Source organism: Symphalangus syndactylus, chromosome 5 (assembly GCF_028878055.3).
Source record: "Symphalangus syndactylus isolate Jambi chromosome 5, NHGRI_mSymSyn1-v2.1_pri, whole genome shotgun sequence".
Lineage (NCBI taxonomy): Eukaryota > Metazoa > Chordata > Mammalia > Primates > Hylobatidae > Symphalangus > Symphalangus syndactylus.
In genome coordinates, this window is record NC_072427.2 from 29,887,656 (window position 1) to 29,912,550 (window position 24,895).

The 24,895-nt window shown below is 37.0% G+C and overlaps 1 protein-coding gene across 25 annotated transcripts in view; it reads left to right on the forward strand.

The window, feature by feature from the left end:
- The window catches only part of NRG4 (neuregulin 4), a 138,610-nt gene that overhangs the window by 43,747 nt on the left and 69,968 nt on the right, over window positions 1–24,895 (forward strand). For 20 of the 25 annotated variants that reach the window (XR_010120674.1, XR_010120673.1, XR_010120675.1 and 17 more), the window contains 2 exons: window positions 11,111–11,176; window positions 13,080–13,173. Coding sequence is in view for 17 of the 25 variants with exons in the window: in XM_055277677.2 (XP_055133652.2) it covers window positions 11,167–11,176; window positions 13,080–13,173 (104 nt within the window). In the remaining 8 variants the exon portion in view is untranslated. Of the gene's footprint in view, window positions 1–9,970; window positions 10,094–10,185; window positions 10,377–11,110; window positions 11,177–13,079; window positions 13,174–24,895 lie in introns of those variants that run through there. The other 5 variants (XM_063638744.1, XM_063638738.1, XM_063638747.1 and 2 more) reach the window with 2 other exon arrangements.

Genomic DNA, 24,895 nt, shown 5'->3' on the forward strand with positions numbered 1-24,895 from the left:
TTTAATCGCATGAAACTCTCATTTTTAAAAGTCAGAATATGCTTTATATGAATCAGCCTAAAACATTTTTGTGCTTGTTTATGTGTCTGGCATTCCTCATCCAGCAAGAGACTGTCCTTTTTTTTTTTTTTTAAAGGATAGCAGGCCACTTAGTACACGTTTATTGATAGGTGGATGGAAAAATAGTTTTTAAAGATCAAGGCTTTCATTTAGAGCAGGGGTCCCCAACACCCTGGCCACAGACCAGTACCGGACTGTGGCCTATTAGGAACCAGGCCACACAGCAGGTGAGCAGCAGGCAAGCAAGCATCACCTCCTATCAAATCAGCAGTGGTGTTAGATTCTCATACAGTGTGGACCCTATTGTGAACTGCACATGTGAGGGATCTAGATTGTGTGCTCTTTATGGGAACCTAATGCCAGATGACCTGAGGTAGAATAATTTCAACCTGAAACCATCTGCCACCCCGGTCCATGGAAAAATTTTCTTCCATGAAACTGGTCCCTGGTGCCGAAAAGATTATGGACCACTGACTTAGAGTGAAAAGTTAGCTTGAAAATCTATAGGTTTTCTACTTTGGAATCACATGGTCCTAAAGGTTGCTTATTTGCATGGTGCAAAAAATAATACAAAATCATCACAATATGTCTCTTAATAAATACATCTCGAATGTCATGAAGTCCCAGATTATCTCCCATATACAGTTTAGTAGTCATTAGTAGACAGCATCATGGCTTCAAGGTTAAAATAAAATAAAAGATACTGATTTTGTTTCATGAAAACATCATTTTGAAATTCAAACACCATATGCTAAAATGGCTTATGCATGTGTGTATGTGTACAAGCACACCTCTGAGATATTGTGGGTTTTGGTTTCAGACTGCTGCAATAAAGCAAATATCACAATAAAGTGAGTTACACAAATTTTTTGGTTTCCTAATGCATATAAAAGATATGTTTATACCATAGCCTATTAGGTATGCAATAGCATTATGTCTAAAAAACAATGTATATACCTTAATTTAAAAATACTTTATTGTTAAAAATCGCTGACAAACATCTGAGCCCTCCGTGAGTTGTAAAGTTTTTGCTGGGGGAGGGTCTTGCCGCAACAGTGGACTTAAGATATTTAGTAAACCATGCTGTAAACAGATATGCTGTCATTAAGGCTTTGTTGTTCTGTTTATGCAGCACAGGCAGAGTAGATTTAGCATAATTCTTAAGGGCCCTAGGATTTTCAGAATGATGGATAAGTGTTGGCTTCAGCTTAAAGTCACAGGCTGTATTAGCCTATAACAAGAAGTTAACTTGTCCTTCGAAGCTTAGAAGCCAGACATTGACTTCTCTTTAGCTATAAAAGTTCAAGATGGTATCTTCTACTAGAAGGTTGTTTTGTCTACAGTGAAAATCTGTTGTTTAGTGTAACCATCTTCAATGATCTTAGATAGATTTTCTGGATAATTTGCTGTAGCCTCTACATTAGCACTTGTTGCTTTACCTTGCACTTTTATGTTGTGGAGATGGCTTCTTTCCTTAAACCTCATGAACCAACCTCTGCTAGCTTCAGACTTTTCTTCTGCTGCTTCTTTACCTCTCTTGGCCTTCATAGAATTTATAAGAATTAGAGCCTTGCCCTGGATTAGGCTTTGGCTTACAGCAAGCTTGTCCAACCCTGGTGCATGGGCTGCACGCAGCCCAGAATGGCTTTGAATGCCACACAACACAAATTCATAAACTTCTTAAAACATTATAAGATTTTTTTTGCGATTTTTTTTTTTTTCTCATCAGCTATTGTTAGTGTTAGTGTGTTTTATGTGTGGCCCAAGACAATTATTTTTCCACTGTGGCCCAGGGAAGTCAAAAGATTGGACATCCCTGGCTTAGAGGAAGTGGTGGCTGGTTTGACCTTCTATCCAGATCACTAAAACTTTCTCCATAACAGTAATAAATCTGTTTCATTTTATCATTTGTGTGTTCACTGGAATAGTACTTTTAATTTCCTTTAACAGTACGAGAGGCCTATCTTACCTTTCTGCATGCCTCCCTCACTAAGCTTAATCATTTCTAGCTTTTGATTGAAAGTGAGAAACATGCAGCTCTCCCTTTTACTTGAACACTTCGGGGCCATTGTAGGGTTATCAGTTGGGCTAATTTCAATATTGTTGTGTCTAGGGAATAGAGAGGCCAGAGGAGATAGGGGAACGGTCAGTCAATGGAGCGTTCAGAATATGCAGATTTATCGATTAAGTTCTCTATCTTATACGGTCATGGTTCATGGTGCCCCAAAACAATTACAATAGTAACATCAAAGACCACTGATCACAGATCACCATAACAGATATAACAATAATGAAAAAGTTTGAAATATTGCAAGGATTACCGAAATGTGACACAGAAACGTGAAGTGAGCACATGCTGTTGGAAAAATGGCACCAACAGACACAGGTTTGCTACAAGCCTTTAGTAAAAACAATATCTGCAAAGTGCAATAAAATGCATAAAATGAGATATGTCTGTATAATGGTTATAGCTATGTAAAAATTGCCTTTGAATGTGGGAGATAATATGTAATAATGGGTGGCTGGCAAGATGGCCGAATAGGAACAGCTCTGTTCTGCAGCTCCCAGTGAGATCAACACAGAAGGCAGGTGATTTCTGCATTTCTGACTGAGGAACCCAGCTTATCTCACTGGGACTGGTTAGACAGTGGGTGCAGCCCACAGAGGACGAGCCAAAGCAGGGTGGGGTGTCGCCTCACCAGGGAAGTGCAAGGGGTTGGGGAACTACCCCCCTAGCCAAGGGAAGCCATGAGGGACGGTGCCCAGATACTATGCTATTCCCATGGTCTTTGCAACCCACAGACGAGGAAATTCCCTCATGTGCCTACGCCATCAGGACCCTGGGTTTCAAGCACAAAACTGAGCAGCTGTTTGGGCAGACACCAAACTGGTTGGCTGTTTGGGCAGAAACCGAGCTAGCTGCAGGAGCTTTTTTTCATACCCCAGTGGTGCCTGGAACACCAGCGAGACAGAACCGTTCACCCCCCTGGAAAGGGGGCTGAAGCCAGGGAGCCAAGTGGTCTAGCTCAGCAGATCCCACCCCCACGGAGCCCAGCAAGCTAAAATCCACTGGCTTTAAATTCTCGCTGCCAGCACAGCAGTCTGAAGTCAACCTGGGATGCTTGAGCTTGGTGGGGGGAGGGACGCCTGCCATTACTGAGGCTTGAGTAGGTGTTTTTCCCCTCACAGTGTAAACAAAGCTGCCTGAAAGTTCGAACTGGGTGGAGCCCACTGCAGCTCAGCAAAGCCACTGTAGACAGACTGCCTCTCTAGATTTCTTCTCTCTGGGCAGGGGAATCTCTAAAAAAAAAGGCAGCAGCCCCAGTCAGAGGGTTATAGACAAAACCCCCATTTCCCTGAAACAGAGAACCTGGGGAAGGGGTGGCTGTGGGCACAGCTTTGGCACACTTAAAACATCCCTGCCTGCTGGCTCTGAAGAGAGCAGTGGATCTCTAAGCACAGCATCTGAGCTCTGCTAAGGGAGGACTGCCTCCTCAAGTGAGTCCCTAAACCCTGTGTCTCCTGACTGGGAGACAGCTCCCAGTAGGGTTCAACAGACACCTCATATAGAAGAGCTCCAGCTGGCATCTGGCGGGTGCCCCTCTGAGACAAAGCTTCCAGAGGAAGAAACAGGCAGCAGTCTTTACTGTTTTGCAGCCTCTGCTGGTGATACCCAGGCAAACAGGGTCTGGAGTGAACCTCCAGCAAACTCCAGCAGACCTGCAGCAGAGAGGCTTGACTGTTAGAAGGAAAACTAACAAACAGAAAGGAATAGCATCAACATCAACAAAAAGGATGTCCACTTAGAAACCCCATCCGAAGGTCACAACATCAAAGGCCAAAGGTAGATAAATCCACGAAGATGAGGAAAAACCAGCACAAAAAGGCTGAAAATTCAAAAACAGAATGCCTCTTCCCCTCCAAAGGATCACACTCCTCCCCAGCAAGGGAACAAAACTGGATGGAGAATGAGTTTGACAAATCGACAGAAGTAGGCTTCAGAAGGTGGGTAATAACAAACTCCTCCAAGCTAAAAGAGGATATTCTAACCCAATGCAAGGAAGCTAAGAACCATGAAAAAAGGTTAGAAGAATTACTAACTAGAATAAGCAGTTTAGAGAAGAACATAAGTGACCTGACAGAGCTGAAAAACATAGCACGAGAACTTCAAGAAGCATACACAAGTATCAATAGCTGAATCGATCAAGTAGAAGAAAGGATATCAGAGATTGAAGATCAACTTAATGAAATAAAGTGTGAAGACAAGATTAGAGAAAAAAAGATTGAAAAGAAACGAACAAGCCTCCAAGAAATATGGGACTATGTGAAAAGACCAAACCTACATTTGATTGGTGTACCTAAAAGTGAAAGGGAGAATGAAACCAAGTTGGAAAACACTCTTCAGGATATTATCCAGTAGAACTTCCCCAACCTAGCAAGACAGGCCAACATTCAAATTCAGGAAATACAGAGAACACCACAAAGATACTACTCGAGAATAGCAACCCCAAGACACATAATTGTCAGATTCACCAAGGTTGAAATGAAGGAAAAAATGTTAGGGGCAGCCAGAAAGATCGGGTTACCAACAAAGGAAAGCGCATCAGATTAGCAGCAGATCTCTCTACACAAACCCTGCAAGCCAGAAGAGAGTGGGGGCCAATATTCAACATTCTTAAAAGAATCTCCAACCCAGAATTTCATATCCAGCAAAACTAAGCTTCATAAATGAAGGAGAAATAAAATCCTTTACAGACAAGCAAATGCTGAGAGATTTTGTCACCACCAGGCCTGCTTTACAAGGAGCTCCTGAAGGAAGCACTAAACATAGAAAGGAAAAACTGGTACCAGCCACTGCAAAAACATACCAAATTGTAAAGACCATCAATACTATGAAGAAACTGCATCAACTAAGGGGCAAAACAACCAGCTAGCATCATAATGACAGGATCAAATTCACACATAACAATATTAACCTTAAATGTAAACAGGCTAAACGCCCCAATTAAAAGACACAGACTGGCAAACTGGATAAAGAGTCAAGACCCATCGGTGTGCTGTGTTTAGGAGACCCATCTTATATGCAAAGAAACACATAGGCTCAAAATAAAGGGCTGGAGGAATATTTACCAAGCAAATGGAAAGCAAAAAAAAACAAAAAAAAACAAAAAAGGGGTTGCAATCCTAGTCTCTGATAAAAACAGACTTTAAACCAACAAAGATCAAAAGAAACAAAGAAGGGCATTACATAATGGTAAAGGGATCAATGCAAAAAGAAGAGCTAACTATCCTAAATATATATGCACCCAATACAGGAGCACCCAGATCCATAAAGCAAGTTCTTAGAGACCTACAAAGAGACATAGACTCCCACACAATAATAGTGGGAAACTTTAACACCCCACTGTTAATATTAGATCAACGAGAAAGAAAATTAAGGATATTCAGGACTTGAACTCAGCTCTGGACCAAGTGGACCTAATAGACATCTGCAGAACTCTCCACCTCAATCAACAGAATATATATTCTTCTCAGCACCACATTGCACTTATCCTAAAATTGACCACGTAATTGGAAGTAAAATACTCCTCAGCAAATGCAAAATAATGGAAATCATAACAGTCTCTCTGACCACAGTGCAATCAAATTAGAACTCAGGATTAAGAAACTCACTCAAAACTGCACAACTACATGGAAACTGAACAACCTGCTCTTGAGTGACTGATGGGTGGGTAACAAAATTAAGGCAAAAATAAAGAAGTTCTTTGAAACCAATGAGAACAAAGACACAATGTACCAGAATCTCTGGGACACAGCTAAAGCAGTGTTTAGAGGGAAATTTATAGCACTAAATGCCCTCAAGAGAAAGCAGGAAAGATCTAAAATTGACACCCTAACATCACAATTAAAAGAACTAGAGGAGCAAGAGCAAACAAATTCAAAATCTAGCAGAAGACAAGAAATAACTAAGATCAGAGCAGATCTGAAGGAGATAGACACGAAAAACACTTCAAAAAATCAATGAATCCAGGAGTTGGTTTTTTTGAAAAGATCAATAAAATAGACTGCTAGAGAGACTAAAAAAGAAGAAAAGAAATAATCAAATAGACACAATAAAAAATGATAAAGGGGATATTACCACTGATCCCACAGAAATATAAACTACCGTCAGAGAATACTATAAATACCTCTATGCAAATAAACTAGAAAATCTAGAAGAAATGGATAAATTCCTGGACACATACCCCTCCCAACGCTAAACCAGGAAGAAGTCAAATCCCTGAATAGACCGATAACAAGTTCTGAAACTGAGGCAGTAATTAATAGCCTATCAACCAAAAAAAGTCCAGGACAAGATAGATTCACAGCCAAATTCTACCAGAGGTACCAAGAGGACCTGGTACCATTCCTTCTGAAACTATTCCAAACAATAGAAAAAGAGGGACTCCTTCCTAACTCATTTTATGAGGCCAGCATCATCCTGATACCAAAGCCTGGCAGAGATACAACAAAAAAAACTTCAGGCCAATATCCCTGATGAAGATCGATGTGAAAATATTCAATAAAATACTGGCAAACTGAATCCAGCAGCATGTCAAAAAGCTTATCCACCACCATGTCAAAAAGCTTATCCACCACGATCAAGTCAGCTTCATCCCTGGAATGCAAGGATGATTCAACATACAGAAATCAATACCCGTAATCCATCACATAAACAGAACCAATGATAAAAACCACATGAGTATCTCAATAGATGCAGAAAAGGCCTTTGATAAAAGTCAACACCCCTTTATGCTAAAAACTCTCAATAAACTAGGTATCGATGGAATGCATCTCAAAATAATAAGAGCTATTTATGACAAACCCACAGCCAATATCATAGTGGATGGGCAAAAGCTGGAAGCATTCACTTTGAAAACCAGCACAACACAAGAATGCCCTCTCACCACTCCTATTCAACATAGTATTGGAAGTTCTGGCCAGGGCAATCAGGCAAGAGAAAGAAATAAAGGGTATTCAAATAGGAAGAGAGGAAGTCAAATTGTCTCTGCTTGCAGATGACATGATTGTATATTTAGAAAACCCCATCATCTCAGCCCCAGAACTCCTTAAGCTGATAAGCGACTTCAGCAAAGTCTCAGGATACAAAATCAGTGTGCAAAAATCACAAGCATTCCTATACACCAATAAGAGACAAACAGCCAAATCATGAGTGAACTCCCATTCACAACTGCTACTAAGAGAATAAAATACCTAGGAATACAACTCACAAGGGATGTGAAGGACCTCTTCAAGGAGAACTACAAACCACTGCTCAGGCAAATAAGAGAGGACACAAACAAATGGAAAAACATTCCATGGTCATGGATAGGAAGAATCAATATCTTGAAAATGGCCATACTGCCCAAAGTAATTTAGAGATTCAATGCTATCCCCATCAAGCTACCATTGACTTTCTTCAAAGAATTAGAAAAATCTACTTTAAACTTTATGTGGAACCAAAAAAGAGCCTGTGTAGCCAAGACAATCCTAACCAAAAAGAAGAAAGCTGGAGGCATCATGCTACCTGACTTCAAACTATACTACAAGACTACAGTAACCAAAACAGCATGGTACTGGTACCAAAACAGATATATAGACCAACAGAACAGAACAGAGGCCTCAGAAATAACACCACACATCTACAACCATCTGATCTTTGACAAACCTGACAAAACAAGCAAGGGGAAAGGATTCTCTATTTAATAAATGGTGTTGTGAAAATTAGATAGCCATATGCAGAAAACTGAAACTGGACCCCTTCCTTACACCTCATATAAAAATTAACTTAAGACGGATTAAAGACATACACCTAAAACCTAAAACCATAAAAACCCTAGAAAGAAACCTAGGCAATACCATTCAGGGCATAGGTATGGGCAAAGACTTCATGACTAAAACACCAAAAGCAACAAAAGCCAAAATTGACAAATGGGATCTAGTTAAACTAAAGAGCTTCTGCACAGCAAAAGAAACTATCATCAGAGTGAACAGGCAACCTACAGAATGGGAGAAAATTTTTGCAATCTATCCATCTGACAAAGGGCTAATATCCAGAATCTACAAGGAACTTAAACAAATTTACAAGAAAAAACAAACAACCCCATCAAAAAGTGGGTGAAGGATATGAACAGACACTTTTCAAAATAAGATATTTATGTGGCCAACAAACATATGAAAAAAAGCTCATCATCACTGGTCATTAGAAATGCAAGTCAAAAACCACAATGAGATACCATCTCATGCCAGTTAGAATGGCGATCATTAAAAAGTCAGGAAACAACAGATGCTGGAGAGGATGTGAAGAAATAAGAATGCTTTTGCACTATTGGTGGGAGTGTAAATTAGTTCAACCATTGTGGAAGACAGTGTGGTGATTCCCCAAGGATCTAGAACTAGAAATACCATTTGACCCAGCAATCCCATTACTGGGTATATACCCAAAGGATTACAAATCATGCTGCTATAAAGACACATGCACACGTGTGTTTATTGTGGCACTTTTCACAATAGCAAAGACTTGCAGCCAACCCAAATTCCCCTCAATGATAGACTGGATAAAGAAAATGTGGCACATATATACCATGGAATACTATGCAGCCATAAAAAAGAATGAGCTCATGTCCTTTGCAGGGCCATGGATGATGCTGGAAACCATCATTCTCAGCAAACTAACACAAGAACAGAAAACCAAACACCGCATGTTCTCACTCATAGGTAGAAATTGAACAATGAGAATACATGGACACAGGGAGGAGAACATCACACACTAGGGCCTGTCGGGGTGGGGGGCTAAGGGAGGGATAACATTAGGAGAAATACCTAATGTAGATGACAGGTTGATGGGTGCAGGAAACCAGCATGGCGCTTGTATACGTACCTATATAACAAACCTGCACATTCTGCACATGTATCCCAGAACTTGAAGTATAATTTAAAAAATGTAATAATGAACAGATTTTTTTTTTTTTTGAGATGGAATCTCACTCTATCGCCCAGGCTGGAGTGCAGTGGTGCAATCTCGGCTCACTGCAAGCTCCGCCTCCTGAGTTCACACCGTTCTCCTAATGAACAGATTGTTTTTAGAGTATTTGATTTTGAGTTTATTTTAATATCTTCTTAAAACAACAAAACAAACATATTAGTTTGGGCTTTACATCAGTCAAGTAGCAATGTCTGAATTGTCGTTTTAGAAAAGATAACCATCTAAATGTTTGGCATACTTTAGATAATTATATGATGAAGAACTCTATATTCATTTAAACAAAATTACAGTTTTAGTCAATATTTTAAAATTGTTTATGATTTTTAAAACTTTCCTCACTGTATATTTAACAACTTTGCCATAGCATTCAGGCATTATACTGTCATTGGTATTAGTCAAGTTCAATGATTTTATTCATTTCAAATTGAACTTGGTGTTATAAGTTTTATAATAGGTATTACCTTCTTTTAGCTTTATAAGTTCTTCAGGTCATTATTTATACAAATTTTATCTGGCTTGTAAGGTAACACAAACCTCATAAAACATAAATTTTTAAAAATATTTTTTTTAATTTGTGAAACACTTATCCATTAGCTCCACATTAAAATTTCTTTTCTCCCAAACTTACACTACGTCTTGAATTATTCAGACAAGCAAAGATAAGTAAGTAGTCTAAGGAATGTGGTTTAGTTTTTACCTTTAAAACTTGGACAGTAATTTGGAAGTGCAGCTTAGTTCAACTCCTTTTCTAAATAAAATTCTGCTCCATTTGCAACTCTGAACACGTAAATTGAAGGGGTGGCTCCCATGGCCAGTGCCTGACCTCTGTGCACACCTTGGTCTGGCGTGACCTCGCCCACACTGCACACTGCAGCCATATAAATCAGATTTTTGACATGTTATAAAATGCAAGTCACAGCTGCTGTTGTCTGCAGTATTCAAAAACTTTTGAAACACTGCATGTCCAACAAAATTTATTTTTTGTGTGAATGTAAGTTTTTATTGAGGGTAAGTCCTATTTGTTTGGAAAAAACAAACAGTATGAGTCAGTGCTTTTTAAAAATCAAATAGATTTAATGTTCTCCTTCCTGCCTGTTCTCGCTCGTGTGTGTTTCTCTCGATTGCTTGCTCGCTTTCTCTGCCTCTCTGCTTGTCTAAGAAAGAGCTGTTGGCTTTGAGAGAAGACCTTGGTATTACAACTGTGTTAGTAGATTGAGATTTCTGTTAGAGTCTTTCCGTTTAGGTCAGAAGTGTTCTTTATAGAACAGAACTGGGAGCTTGTAATCATAATGTAAGTATAAATGCTTCACCTCTTCAAGTATATGTTTGAATTCTTTTGTTTCTGTTATAGCAGGAAATTCATATGTAAGAATGTCTTATTAGCTACATTGCTTTGCCAGATGCCAGACATTTTGTGTGTGTGTGTGGTTAACATTTTCTTTTTTTTTTTTTTAATTTAATTTTAAGTTCCGGGATACATGTGCAGGATGTGCAGGTTTGTTACATAGTGTGTTTATAACATGTGTGCCATGGTGGTTTGCTGCACCTATCAGCCCTGGACATTTTTTAAAAGAAAGGTTTGCATAGATTGGTAAATGTAATGTGCAATCTATGGTAAACTTAAAAGTGCTTTTATAAAAGCTTTAAAGGCTCAGTTCATTCAGTTTTACTTACTGTCTCATCGTTCATGTAAAATTCCATGTAGTACTCTACTATGTTAATAATGTTTACTAAAAATAAGCCTTATTAGACTTTTCTGCAGAGAGATATTTAAGATTAAATTACATTATTTAGGCAATGATTTATATTAAGTACATTATTGATCTTTTAGTTTTGTTCATATTTTTTACTGAAATGTAATAGGTATCTAAAAATGCCGTAACTAAAATTTGTCCCTAGTATATAAATGTCTTTATTATTTTATTTTTTACATTTAAGAATATTGCTATTAGAATATTTGACATTTTATAATGCCCTTAAAACAAGACTATTTTCCCTAAATTATTATTTTTTAAACTGTTTTAGGTACTGTTTTTCAACCCTACTCTCTTGACCAAGAATGAAACTATTTACAAATTAAGATGCCAACAGGTAATTTCTTATACATTTATATGTTTTTGTCAATATGTGTCCATAGCAATAGAACAACAATCAAAAATGTATATTAACACAAGGCTGTATTATTCCCTTCCAACATCATTGGAAGAGATGTGAATATGAAATATTTGGTTTTGAGACCTTCCTTTATGACATAAAGCTATTTTATTTTAGACATATGTGTTTTATTGGTTTTATAACCTGATAAATTCTAGCTTGTTCTATATCTGAAATCAACTCAAATAATAAGGAAATAGAAGTCAGAATAAAAGTAGATTCAGAAATAGTGATTCAGGTTAGATGAGTTTTCTTTATTGATAAAATACATGCCAAGTGTTGAGATATGTCTGACTATAATCCAATTAAAACAAGGACACTAATCTTAGCTGTGATAAAGTTACATTCCACCCTCAGTGGAAAACCATATATGATGAGGCCTTTGATGCTGATGTAATGTTAATTTTATTTTTTAGCCAAATTATTCCTGAAAAATTTTATAATCTTGTTGAAAGTTGTTTGATTATGAAGAAGCATGGCATTGTGTAAAAAAGAAAAAAATCTAAAAGAATTCATTTTGGTTGATTTTACTTTCTTTTTCACCAGTTCTCTGTAGTTCTGACTTCCTCTTTACATTTTTATACTCTTAGGGCTATAATGTGATGCTGAAACAGGATTTTCTCAATTCTAAAGTAGAATAAAAGTTTTAAAATTTGAAATTCTGATTGTGGAGGTATCTGACTCATAGCAATTATATCTTAGCAAGTATTGATATCTTAGTGGCACATAAATGCTAGATAATTTTTAAAATTAGTATACTAATTTTATTGTCAAATTGGAGTCCCAATGGGAGTAATGCCATTTTCTTATTCTGATTAGATGATTCTGGGTCATTTCCTAGACAGAAACAATTAGGAACTAACAATGTGCAATTTTAAAGCAATATAATTTCCCCTTTAAGGCTGAAAGATAAGATATTCACCAATTTTCTCTTCATAAATTACTAGTATAATGACTCAGTGAATCCTTCTGTTATTCTAATTTTTTCTATACAATGGCTTTGGTAGACAGGGATTTTTAATAAAAGGTCTTGGGGGTGAGGCTAGAAGGAAGGAGAGGTATCAAGGGAGAAAGGGAAGGCAGAGAGATAAAGATAGATAAAGGAAAGGTCATAAAGAAGGAAGATGAGGCTGAAGAAAGAGGAAAGAGAGAAAAGAAGCCAGAGAGAAGTAGAAGTTTATTTTCTTAATATTCTGAAAGATTTGGCTGTATATCAAGCTATGACTTAGCTTTTTAATTTTTCTTTGCAACTTTAGATATGCCTTATGGTTAGTAGCTATTACCTAAAACGCTTTGCAAATCAACACCTTATAAGATTATTTTTGGTTTCTGACATTTAGATTGTCATATAGGAATGTTTAAAGTTAACTTCGGAAATAAAAAGTTAATTATCTAAATCCTTTACCAGCTGCAATTTCAGATATTAATGTATTTGAGACCTAACAGGGAAAACAAGAATCTAAATAAATTCTTGGGACAGGGAAACGCTAGGTAATACTGCCGAATCTCTGTAGTCAGTGAGAAAGGCGCTGTTTGTTCTAAGATGCTAATCACCTCCTTTTAATCTAACTAATATAGATATTCCTTATTTCTGTTATATAGTGTCTAAACCCATTATGGTTAATGGCCATATCTTTAGGACATAATTTTTCTCTCAAAGAGATAGAAGTCCCAGTCTGTCAAATAAGGAATAGAATTAAGTCTTTCATTTTGAGAAAAAAAATTCTTCATTCTGATTTTCAGAATTGCTACTTCAGTTTAAGATAGTTATTCCTATTCCTTGTTGCATTAGGAAAATTTTAATTTGCTTTTCTCTATTTTATATATGTATGTGTTTTAGATCACGAAGAGCCCTGTGGTCCCAGTCACAAGTCATTTTGCCTGAATGGGGGGCTTTGTTATGTGATACCTACTATTCCCAGCCCATTTTGTAGGTGAGTGAAATGGACTAGGGGGAGATGTTAACTTTATTTTTTATTGTCTACTAACTTCTTTGAGAAGTGATAAAAAGTAAACCAAAAGTGTAAGGTGAAAAGATGTGAGGCATATTCTACATATTTATTTAGGGAAAATTATCCTTTTAAAACAAAACAAAAACAAAATAAAATAGCACATAAAAATCTCACTAATCAAGGTGTTTATTTTGAAAATTGGTAATGGTAGTTCCTAGCCTAGACACATTTTAAAAAAATAATCCCTTTTAGTGAACTCTTTGATTTTAACAATTTAAGGAAGGCAGTCTATGCTTAATATTACTGGCAAAACAGCTAGGGAATTTGCTAATCAAAAAAACCTAAAATGAGATATTTTATTTTGAGTTTTTAATGCATAAACACACGATAACTGAATTGGCACCAAAACTTACACTTTATATGTTAAAAAGCAAAAGAAGGGTTAAGTTTTTCTAATGGTGGTAGCAAATAAAAAAGAAGGGTATCTTAGCCACTATTGTTTTAAAATAATATAATTTACTGTGGGAGTACAGATACAGCTAGTGACCCATAAAAAGCTTCAAAATAGTACTTCTGTAGCCTGATTCCTATGAGTTTGGTTGAATAGGATTTAAATGTATATAATAAACCTCTTTTAGTATATGAGTTAACATCATAGTACTGCCCTATACTGTGGAGCTAACACCTAAGATCTAAAGATATTTTGTAACACGTGTGAATTACTCTTTGTTGTTCTTTAACTGAAATAAGTACAGAATCTAGATTTAAGATCTTGCTACATAAAAGGATAGAAAAGTAAAATTCATAGGAAAAGTTAAAGATACTGGGATGTAGTATGGAGGAGAGGAGGCAGAGAGAAATAACCTCACAATTATCTCAAGAAGTTTTTAGGGCTTTTCATATGGGGAATAGTGCCCAGGTGTTTTTCTTCTCTAGTGAATATGAAAAGGGAAGGGAATGGAGGAACAAATTAACAATTAACACTCATGATGTGCCTCAACAGTATACTCTTTTTTTAAATCTATTTACTGAGATATAATTTATGTATGATAAGCTGCATTCATTTAAAGTGCAAAATGGATTAATTTTGACAAGGGTTTGTACCTGTGAAATCACCACCACCATCACATCTAGATATAGAACATTTCAATAAATGATCCCCCCAAATTTTGTTGCTGACTCTGCTCAACACTTAATTCTCACAAACACCTTAGAGAAAGGAGGGAGGGGAGACCTTAGAAAATAATTTAAAAAAAGGGGGGGGAAATGAGAAATTAGGTGACATGCCAAAGGTCATATAGCTGGGAAGAAGAAAGATGTCACCTTTGAATACAACTCCCAAGTTTCACTTAACTTTATAATATATTCATACTGGATTCTTTCTAAGGTGATATGGCACGTAGCATGTTTAAAATAAAACAAGAATGCTTATCAGAAGAAGTACATTTAGGTCGGGCGTGGTGGCTCACACCTGTAATCCCAGCACTTTGGGAGGCCGAGGTGGGCGGATCACGGGGTCAGGAGATCGAGACCATCCTGGCTAACACGGTGAAACCCCATCTCTATTAAAAATACAAAAAATTAGCCGGGCATGATGGCGGGCGCCTGTAGTCCCAGCTACTCGGGAGGCTGAGGCAGGAGAATGGTGTGAACCCGGGAGGCGGAGCTTGCAGTGAGCCAAGATCATGCCACTGCACTCCAGCCTGAGGGACAGAGCGAGACTCCGTCTCAAAAAAAAAAACAACAAAGAAGTGCATTTAATAATTTAAAAATACTAACATTTTGTGTCTTGATCTTGATGATGGTTGCATGGGTATAAAGACTATCCTTTCTCCATTGAATTGCCTTTGCCCATTTGTCAAAAATCGATTGATCATTTATGTGCAGGTCTATTTCTGGACTATTCTGTTGATCTATGTTTCCTGTCTTTTCACCAATACCAGTCTTGATAAACGTAGCTTTATAATGAGCAAAATCAGGTAGCATGATTCCCTAACTTTGTTTTTCGGCTCAATGACCTTTAGCCTTATTTTCTAACAGGCAGTATTTAATGTTAAAAATTTTCAAATACATTTCTGTTTTATCCTAAAAATTTTATAGTTTGTTGTTCAGTTTTAGGTTTAAACATTTTTTCATTATGATTCCTTCTGTAACCTATAGGGTGTTTTCCTATCCTTTTATATTTATATCTGATTTAATGGCATTGTGGACAGAGTACTTGGTCCGTCAAGCTGTGCACTTAATATCTATCTGTATACTAGCTATCTGTTATACCTCACTGAATAAGTTGAAAGAAAGAACTAAGAATGCTGGAATTTGGAGATTCATTAAAATGGAAAGAAACCTAGGTTGTTATCCTGCTTTTGTACCTTGGATAGATGCATTTTTAGTGTATTTTCAAAAAGTTACCAACGATAGAGAATGGCCAAGTTTGCTGGCAACCCACACCGGGTGTAAAAATGTATATAGTTTCTTCCTAATATCAGAATGTAAGAGTAGTAATTAGAGAGTAGCTGAAACCATGCCACATGGGTTCATGATGGATAGCAAGGTCACCACATTGCACAACAGCAGGAGGTTCTGTGGCTTGGCACCCTCTTTGCAACGTGAATGTGTATTCTGGAGTTGCTAAACACCCTGGAAGGAAGTGAAGTAGGGGAGTGGGGTAGGGAACAAAAGGGCAACTGAGAAAAAAGGAAAAAAAAATAGTGACTAAAGGTTCAGTGACATTGAATGGCAGATATATTTAAAATCATATTTTATAAAAATAATTGTTTTCCAATTATCTTAGGAGCACACCTCTAATGTAGCCCTATAGGCTGTAATAGCAATAGCTAAGAGTGATAGGCTCATTTTCCATCCCACTTCATACTGTTTTCTGCATTTCCTGTTTCTATTATGACATCTCAACCATCTTGTCACTGAGAAACCCCAGACTTATATTTGACTCTGTATTGCCCTCTTGTCCAGTTGTCAAATCATATTTCTACATTTGCTGTATCTCTCATCTCTCTAGTCCTTTCTGTTCTTACTATCAAACTCCTTGCTTTGTCTATAGAAATAGTCCCAAACCAATTTTCCCAGAGCCTAATTCTCATCAACTGTCCAGCTAAAACAAAAAAAAACCTTCAGTGACAGCCCTCACATCTATCCATCTACCACTCATGAAATAATACCTTACTTGTTAGCCTAGCTCTTTCAGCCTTCTACCATTTGGCCCTCAAACTACCTTTGTGGCCATTTCTTCCTTGGTCTGCATTCTAACTAGAACCATTCATTCACTATTTACATTAGATATACTTTGTGTTATGTTGCCTGCCAACTCCTCCTCTTTCTCCTCCTCCTCAGTCTACTCTACATGAAAATGAAAATGACAACAATGAAGACATTTATGATGACCTACTTCCACTTAATGAATAGTAAGAGGTATATTTTCTCTTTCTTACAATTTTCTTTTCTTTCTTTCCTTTTTTTTTTTGAGACGGAGTCTCACTGGCTGGAGTGCAGTAGCGTGATCTCGACTCACTGTAACCTCCGCCTCCCAGGTTCAAGTGATTCTCCTGCCTCTCAGCCTCCTGAGTAGCTGAGATTACAGGTGTGTGCCACGACACCCAGCTAAATTTTGTGTTTTTAGTAGAGGCAGGGTTTCGCCATTTTAGCCAGGCTGGTCTCGAACTCCTGACCTCAGGTGATCCACCCACCTTGGCTTCCCAAAGTGCTGAGATTACAGGTGTGAGTCATTGCGCCTGGCCCTTTTTTTTTTTTTTTTTTAAGAGACAGGGTCTTGCTCTGTTGCCCAGGCTGAAGTGCAGTGGCTTGATCATAGTTCACTGCAACCTCAAACTCCTGTGCTCAAGTGATCCTCCTGCCTTAGCCTCCCAAGAAGCTGGGACTACAGGCACACACCACTGCACTTGGCAATTTATTTTTTGTAGAGGATGGGGTTTTGCTGTGTTGACTAGACTGGTCTCAAACTCCTGGCATCAAACTCCTGGCCTTAAGTGATCCTCCCACCTCAGCTTCCCAAGGTGCTGGGATTACAGGCATGGGCCACTTCATTCAGCCCCCTTAATGAATTTCTTAATAACATTTTCTTTTCTCTAGCTTGCTTTATTATAAGAATATAGTAATACATAAAACATATAAAATATGTGTTAATTGACGGTTTATGTTATTAGTAAGGCTTCCAGTCAACAGAAGGCTATTAGTAGTTAAGTTTTGAGGAAGTCAGAAGTTATATGTGGATTTTTGACTGCATGGGGTTGGTACCCCTAACCCCTCTATTGTTCAAGGGTCAACTGTATTTGTGCCTTTAGATCTAAAATGCCTCTAGTCAGCATATAGTTGCATCATGTGTTTTCGCCCATTTTTCTAATCTCTTTTATTAGATAATTTAATCTATTTACATTTAAAGTAATTACTGATAAGAAGGGGCTTTTGTAATTTTGCTATTTATTTTCTATATGCCTTATCACTTTGTTTCTCATTTTCTATTTTACTGTCTTTTGTGTTTAATTGATTTATTCATAGTAAAAAGAATTTTTTTTTTTTTTTGAGATGGAGTTTCGCTCTTGTTGCCCAGGCTGGAGTGCAATGGCGTGATCTCGGCCCACCGCAACCTCTGCCTCCTGCGTTCAAGCGATTCTCCTGCCTCAGCCTCCTGAGTAGCTGGGATTACAGGCATGGCCACCATGCCTGGCTAATTTTGTATTTTTAGTAGAGACAAGTTTTCTCCATTTTGGTCAGGCTGGTCTCGAACTCCTGACCTCAGGTGATTTGCCTGCCTCAGTGCCCCAAAGTGCTGGGATTACAGGTGTGAGCCACTGCACCCAGCCTGTAGTAAAATGTTTAAATTCCTTTCTCATTTCCTTTTGTGTATATTCTGTAACTATTTTCTTTGTGTTTACCATGGGAATTAAATTTAACCTTTTAAAGTTATAACACTAATTTAAATTTATACCAGCTTAACTTCAATCACATGTAAGAACTCTACTTCTTTGTAGCTCTGTCCCCACTTCTTTCATTTATTGTTACAAAATTATATTTTTATATATTGTGTGCCACAAAACATAAACTAAGAATTCGTCTCAATACATTGATCTCTTAAATTATGTGGAAGATAAAAATGGGGTTACAAACTATTTTTATGATAATACTAGCTTTTAAAATTGTTCATGTATTTATCTTTATGGATATCTTTATTTCACCATGTAGGACTCCCTGAGTTTTTCTTGCAGAACAGGTCAAGTGATAATGAATTTTGTCAGCTTTTATCTCGGAATGCCTTAAAAACTCTTAGTTTGAAGGACTGCTTGTTGGATATTGGATTCTTGGTTCCAGTTGTTTTGTTTGTTTATTTAGCCATTTGAGTTTATCAGCCTACTGTCTTCTGGCTTGCATAGTTTTGATCAGAGAAATCTGTTGATAATCTCATTGAGGATCCCTTCTGTGTGAGGAGTCACTTTTCTTGCTGCTTTCAGGATTCTCTCTTTGGCTTTTAAAAGTTTGATTATAGCGTGTCTCATTATGGGTCTCTTTGAGTTCATCTTACTTGGAGTTCATTAACCTTTTTGGATATTTATATTAATGTCTTTCATCAAATTTGGGAAGTTTTAAACAATTATTTCTTTAAATATTCTTTCTATCTCTGTCTTTTTTCTCTTTTTGGAACTCTCATAATAGGTATGTTGGTCCATTTGATGGTGTCTGATGGGACCCTTAGGCTCTGTTCACTTTCTTTAATCTTTTTTCTTTCTGTTAGACGACTCAACAGTTGTCATTATCTTATGTTCATCTATTTTAACATAACGTTTTAAAATTATAAATTTCCCTCTGAGAATTAATTTAATAGCAGCTCACAATTTTTGATGTGTCATATTTTCATTTTAATTCAAATGTTTATTAATATCCTTTGAAAGTTTTCTTTGATCTGTTAATTCTATGAAAGTGTATTGCTCAATTTTCAGCATTTGTGGATTTTCTGGTTATATTTTATTATTGGTTTCAAGTTTAATTCCATTATAGTGAGAGAATATACTCTTTACAATTTTGTTCCTTTGAAATTTATTGAGATTTACTATATGGCCCTTCATGGAATCTATTTTGGTTAATGTCTCATGCACATTTGAAAAGGAGCAATTGATGGGTATAGCATTCTATAAATTTCAACTAAGTTGCATTGGTAAATAATGCTATCCAAACATTCTCTTTCCAGACTGATATTTTGCCTGATTATGCTATCACTTACTGAGATATGTATGTTAACATCTTCAAGTGTGATAGTAGATTGTCTGCTTCTCCTTCCCCCAGTTTTGCTTTATATATTTTGAAGCTATGTTAATTATTACATGTACATAAGTTTAGACTTCTGATGTGCTCTTGTTTAATTGACCCTTTTATCATTACACAATGTTCTGCTTTATCTTTAGTATTACTTCTTGCTGTAATGTCTACCTCTCTGCCATTAATATAGCTTTCTATTTGTTGGTGTTTTACACAGTATATCTGTTTCTATCCTCTTTTAACCTATCTGTATCTTTATATTTAAAGTGTGTGTTTAATAAACATATAGACATGTTTTTTAAAAATTCAATCTGATAGTCTCTTTTAATTGTATGATGTAGTCAATTTAGTCCATCTGCATTTAATGAACTTACTGATATGGCTAGGTTTAAGTCTACCATCTTGCTGCTATTTTCTCATTGTCCCATTTGCTTGTTGACCAGCATTTTCCTCTAGCATTCCTTCTTTCCTGCCCTTTTATTGGCTAATTAAGTATCTTTTAAGTTCCCGCTTTATTTTCTTCATTATCTGTTGTTATACCTTTCTATATGACTCTTTGAGTAATTATCCTAGATATTACAATATACATTCTTAATTTATTACAGTCTGCCCTCAATTAGTACTTTTACTCTTCCTGAACAATGCAAGTGTCTTCTAACAGTTTAAATTCTTAATCACTTTTTTTCCCTTGCTACTATTGTTGTGCTGTCAAATATGTTTAGTGATTAGTCCATTTGCATTTCACACAGTTTTTGAAATAGCTGAGTTTAACTTTATTCTCTTCTCGTTTTCTGTTTATTTTGTCTGTTCTTTGCTCCTTTTTTCATATGGGAGATTTCATTTATCCTTTCTGGCCCAACCCAGCTTTTGATTGAGTGGCTAAGTCTTTGTTTTCTCCACTCTGAAAGTTAGGCACTTTGGAGCTTTTGAGCTAATCTTTGTAGCCCCTTGTTCCATACAGGTTCAAAATCTGACAAAAATCTGGCTGGGAGGAGGATACTTGTTATGTGTTTGTTGTAGGCCCCTCCTACAAGTTTAAAATAGATAATATGTTCACATTTTTCAAAGATCAAAAGCAAAACCAAAGATACGTTGATGTATATTTCTCTCATTTCTGTCTCTATTAACATTTTTCCTCCCTGTGTACTAAAAGAAAGCAGTAAGCCCTTATCTAAACTTCCAGTACTTCTTTTTGCAAATTCAAGGAAATACAAATGCGTATTTTAACCTCCCATTCTTAGTATAATAGTTCTTAATATATAATATAATAGTCATTCAATAAGTATTTGTCAAATGAAGCAAAGAACAAACATTGTATACTTGTGTGGTCCCATATGGTAGCCAGGAGCCATGTGTGGCTACTGAGGACTTGAAATGTGGCTAGTGTGACTGAGAACTGGACATGTGCAATGAGCATCAAATAATCCTTAAATTTTGAAGACAATATGAAAAAGTGAACTATCTCAATAACTTTTATATTGATTACATGTTGAAATGATAATATTTTGGATATTTTGAAGTGAAAATATATTACTACAAATAATTTCACCCTTTTTGTTTTTTTTTTTAATGTGGCTACAAAAATTGGGGCCAGGCATGGTGGCTCACACCTGTAGTCCCAGCACTTTGGGAAGCCAAGGCAGGAGGAATGCTTGAGGCCAGGATTTTGAGACCAGCCTGGACAACATAGTGAGACCTCATCTTTACCAAACAAAACAAAACAAAAAAAATACCAGGTGTGGTGGCGTTTGCTGACAGTCCCAGCTACTCAGGAGGCTAAGGTGGGAGGATTGCTTGAGTCCGGGAGTTCAGTGCTGCAGTGAACATGATCATGCCACTGTACTCCAGCCTGGGCAACAGAGCAAAACCCTATCTCTAAAAAAGATAAAAATAAAAATAATTAAGAAAAATTTAAAACTAGACACTTTATTTCTGTTGGGGAGTATTGCTATATGTACTATCCTGTATTTCTTTTTTCTTAACAACATATCCTGGATATCTGTTCATTTTAATATATGGCTTCCCAATTCTTTTTTACAACTAGAAGGTATTCTGTTTGTGTGAATATACCATCATGTATTTAACCAAGCCTCTATTGATGAATATTGTACACACAATGCAGAAGTACACACAGTGTGTACCACTGTGCCAAGCTAAATTTTACCTTGCACATAAATCTGCACATGTATGAAATTATACGATTATATATCAGTAAAATAAAGTCCTGGAAGTGAAATTGCTGGGTTAAAGATAAATGCATTTGTAACTTGAATATATGTTGCCAAATTGCTGTCCATAGAGATTATGCTATTTTGAATTCCCACCAGTATATCTGGGTACGTGTTTTTCTATAACCTTGCAACAGAATTGTCAAACTTCTGAGGTTTTTCAAATCTGACAGATGAAAACATAGTACCTCAGTGTTCTCTTAATTTTTATTTTCCTACTTATGAGGAAAGCTGGGCATAGTTCAGTTGTTTAAATACTAATTAAAATGTTTTTGATAATGCATTTGTTTACATATTGCTTTTATATTAGTAAGATTAGCCTTTTGTCTATAATATTAATTATAGATGATTATTTATAGCTTATTTTTCCTTTTACCTAGCTTATGGGGTTTAGTTTTCCATGCAGTTGTTTCCTGGTTTTACTGCAGTCAAATCTATCAATTTTTTTTTAAAGCTCTTCAAGTTTGAGTCATACTTTTAAAAAAGACTTTCCAGCCAGGTGCGGTGGCTCATGCCTGTAATCCCAACACTTTAGGAGGCTGAGGTGGGTGGATCACCTGAGGTCAGGAGTTCCAGACCAGCCGGGCCAACATGGTGAACCCCGTTTCTACTAAAAATATAAAAAATAGCCAGGCGTGGTGGCAGGCGCCTGTAATCCCAGCTATTCGAGAGACTGAGGTGGGAGAATCTCTTGAATCTGGGAGGCAGAGGTTGCAGTGAGCCGAGATCATGCTGCTGCACTCCAGGCCAGCCTCCTGAGTAGCTGGGACTACAGATGTGTGCCACTGTGCCCAGCAATTTTTTTTATTTTTAGTAGAGATGAGGTCTTACTATGTTAGCCATACTGATCTTGAACTTCTGGTCTCAAATGATCCTCCCATCTCGGCCTCCCAAAGTGCTGGGAATATAGGTATAAGCCACTGTGCCCAGTCTCTATTTGGATTCTGTATATGGCTTAAGATATAGATCCAGATTTATCTGTTTTAATATGGCTACTGTCTTAGTCTGTTTCTGCTGCTGTAACAATACTTGAGACTGGATAAGACAGTAGAAATTTATTTCTGACAGTTCTGAAGGCTGGGAAGCCAAAGATCAAGGCACCAGCTTTTGGTGTCTGGTGAGGGCTTTCTTGTTGCAAGCTCACATAGCAGAAGGGGCAAATGCTGTGTCCTCACATGGCAGAGGGCAGAAGAGCAAAAAGGGCCGAACACTGTGTCCTCACATGGCAGAAGAGTAGAAGAGCATAAAAAGGCCTAAGGTAGTTTCCTTTAGCCTTTTTATAAGGAACTAGTCCATTCATGAGGGTGAAGAAAGCCCCAACTCCTTATGCCAGCACAATGGAGATTATGTTTCATCATGAATTTTTAGAGAGAATACATAGCATAGCACCTACCCAGTCTTCCCAACATTATCAGTTTATAGATCATAATTCCCATTATAATGTCAGCCCTGTGAGGGCAGAAATTTTTATCTATATGTTTACTGCTAGAACAGTACCTGAAACATAGTAAATATTCAATAAATATTTATTAAATGAATGAATGAATTCTGCTGATTTGAGATGCCAACTTTGTTATATGTGAAACTCTGTATGTGTTAATTCTTACTGGACTCCTTTTTCCTTTGGTGTGTCCATTTATTCTTATGCCCGTAGCAATCTCTTCTAATTGTTGAATGTTTATAGTGAGTTTAATATATGGTAAGTCTAGTTTTTGCATCCCTCCCCTTGCACCTTGGCTGTCCTTGCTTTTTAATTTTTCCATATGAACTTTAGAATCAGTCCAGAAGAATATGAATTTAAAAAATTAAATTGATAAATTCCCTTTAGGAAAGTTTCTTTATGATGCTGAATCTTCTTATCCAGGATTGATATGTCTTCCCATTAGTTCAAATCCTTTTGTGTACTTCAAGAGTGTTTTTAACATTATATATGTTTTGCATATTTCTGAATTTTTTCCCATAGATTTGATTTTTTGTTACTGGGGTAAATCTGTTTCCATATGTAAATTTAACAAGTATGTTATTTCTATGCTTAAAACCCTTCAGTGACTCTCTGTCTCACTCAGAAAAAAGCCAGTGGCCTATAAAACCTTAATGATATGGCCCCTATTATTGTTCTTACCTCATATCCTGCAACTATCTAATTGCTCAATCTACTGCAGCCAAATTAGCCTCTTTGCTGTTCCCTGATGCCAGGAAAGTTCCAGACTTAAGGTGTTGGCCTGGCCTTTCTGTCCTGTGTTGAATGCTTTCTCCCCCAATATCCTCATGGCTAACTCCCCCTCATCCTTTTAGTCCTCAGTATCAATCTTTCAATGATGCTTCCTAGACCACTTTTTAAAAAGTAAAACCCATTCTTTGCCTGTTCCCTCTCTTCCTCTCTTACCATCTACCAACATACTAAATAATTTACTTTACATTCTATCTCCCCAAGCTAGAATGTAAGTCCCACAGGGAAAGAAATTTTTGTTTTTTGTTCACTGAGATTTTCCGTGCATCTAGAACAGGCATAGAGTAGGTTTTCAGTAAGTATCTGTTGAGTGAATGAATGCCCCACTACTTTGTTGACTTCAGTTATTATTATAATAATTTTTCTGTTAATTCTCTTGGGTTTCTTATTATGTAGGATAGAATTTGATAAAGCAGAGTGATCTGAAACCCAAGTCAAACTTTGTATCTTTTATGAAGCTTTTCTGGGTAGAATTAGCCATTCAGCCCTGTGGCAGAGGCTGTTAGTGTCCAATAACTATGTGGTCCTCTGCGTTTGAGCCTCACTTACAGTTAGACTGGGTCTATGTGATTGGGTTCTGGACAATAGAGTATGGGCAAAAGGGATGCAAGCCAGTCACAAGTCTGGCCGTGAAAAACCAACTCCTGAAAAACTCCAGCTCTCATTTTTCCTGCCTTAGTGACCTTGGAGGCCATGTTCTCCAGGTGTCAGGGCCAAGAGATGGAAAAGGGCTACCTGACTGGCATTGGGCATTAGACTGTAGTGTGAACAAGGATTAAACTTTCATTGTATGAAGTCACCAGTATTTGTAAGTTTGCATTTAAAGGCAGCTAGTATTAACTTTGTTGACTATTATATGCTCACACTGTACCCAGACATATTTCTATCTTATATCTCTCTCTACTGTACTTAGTGTTTATTTGTCTGTTGTTCTCTAATAGAATCTAAGCCCCTTGGGACTGAA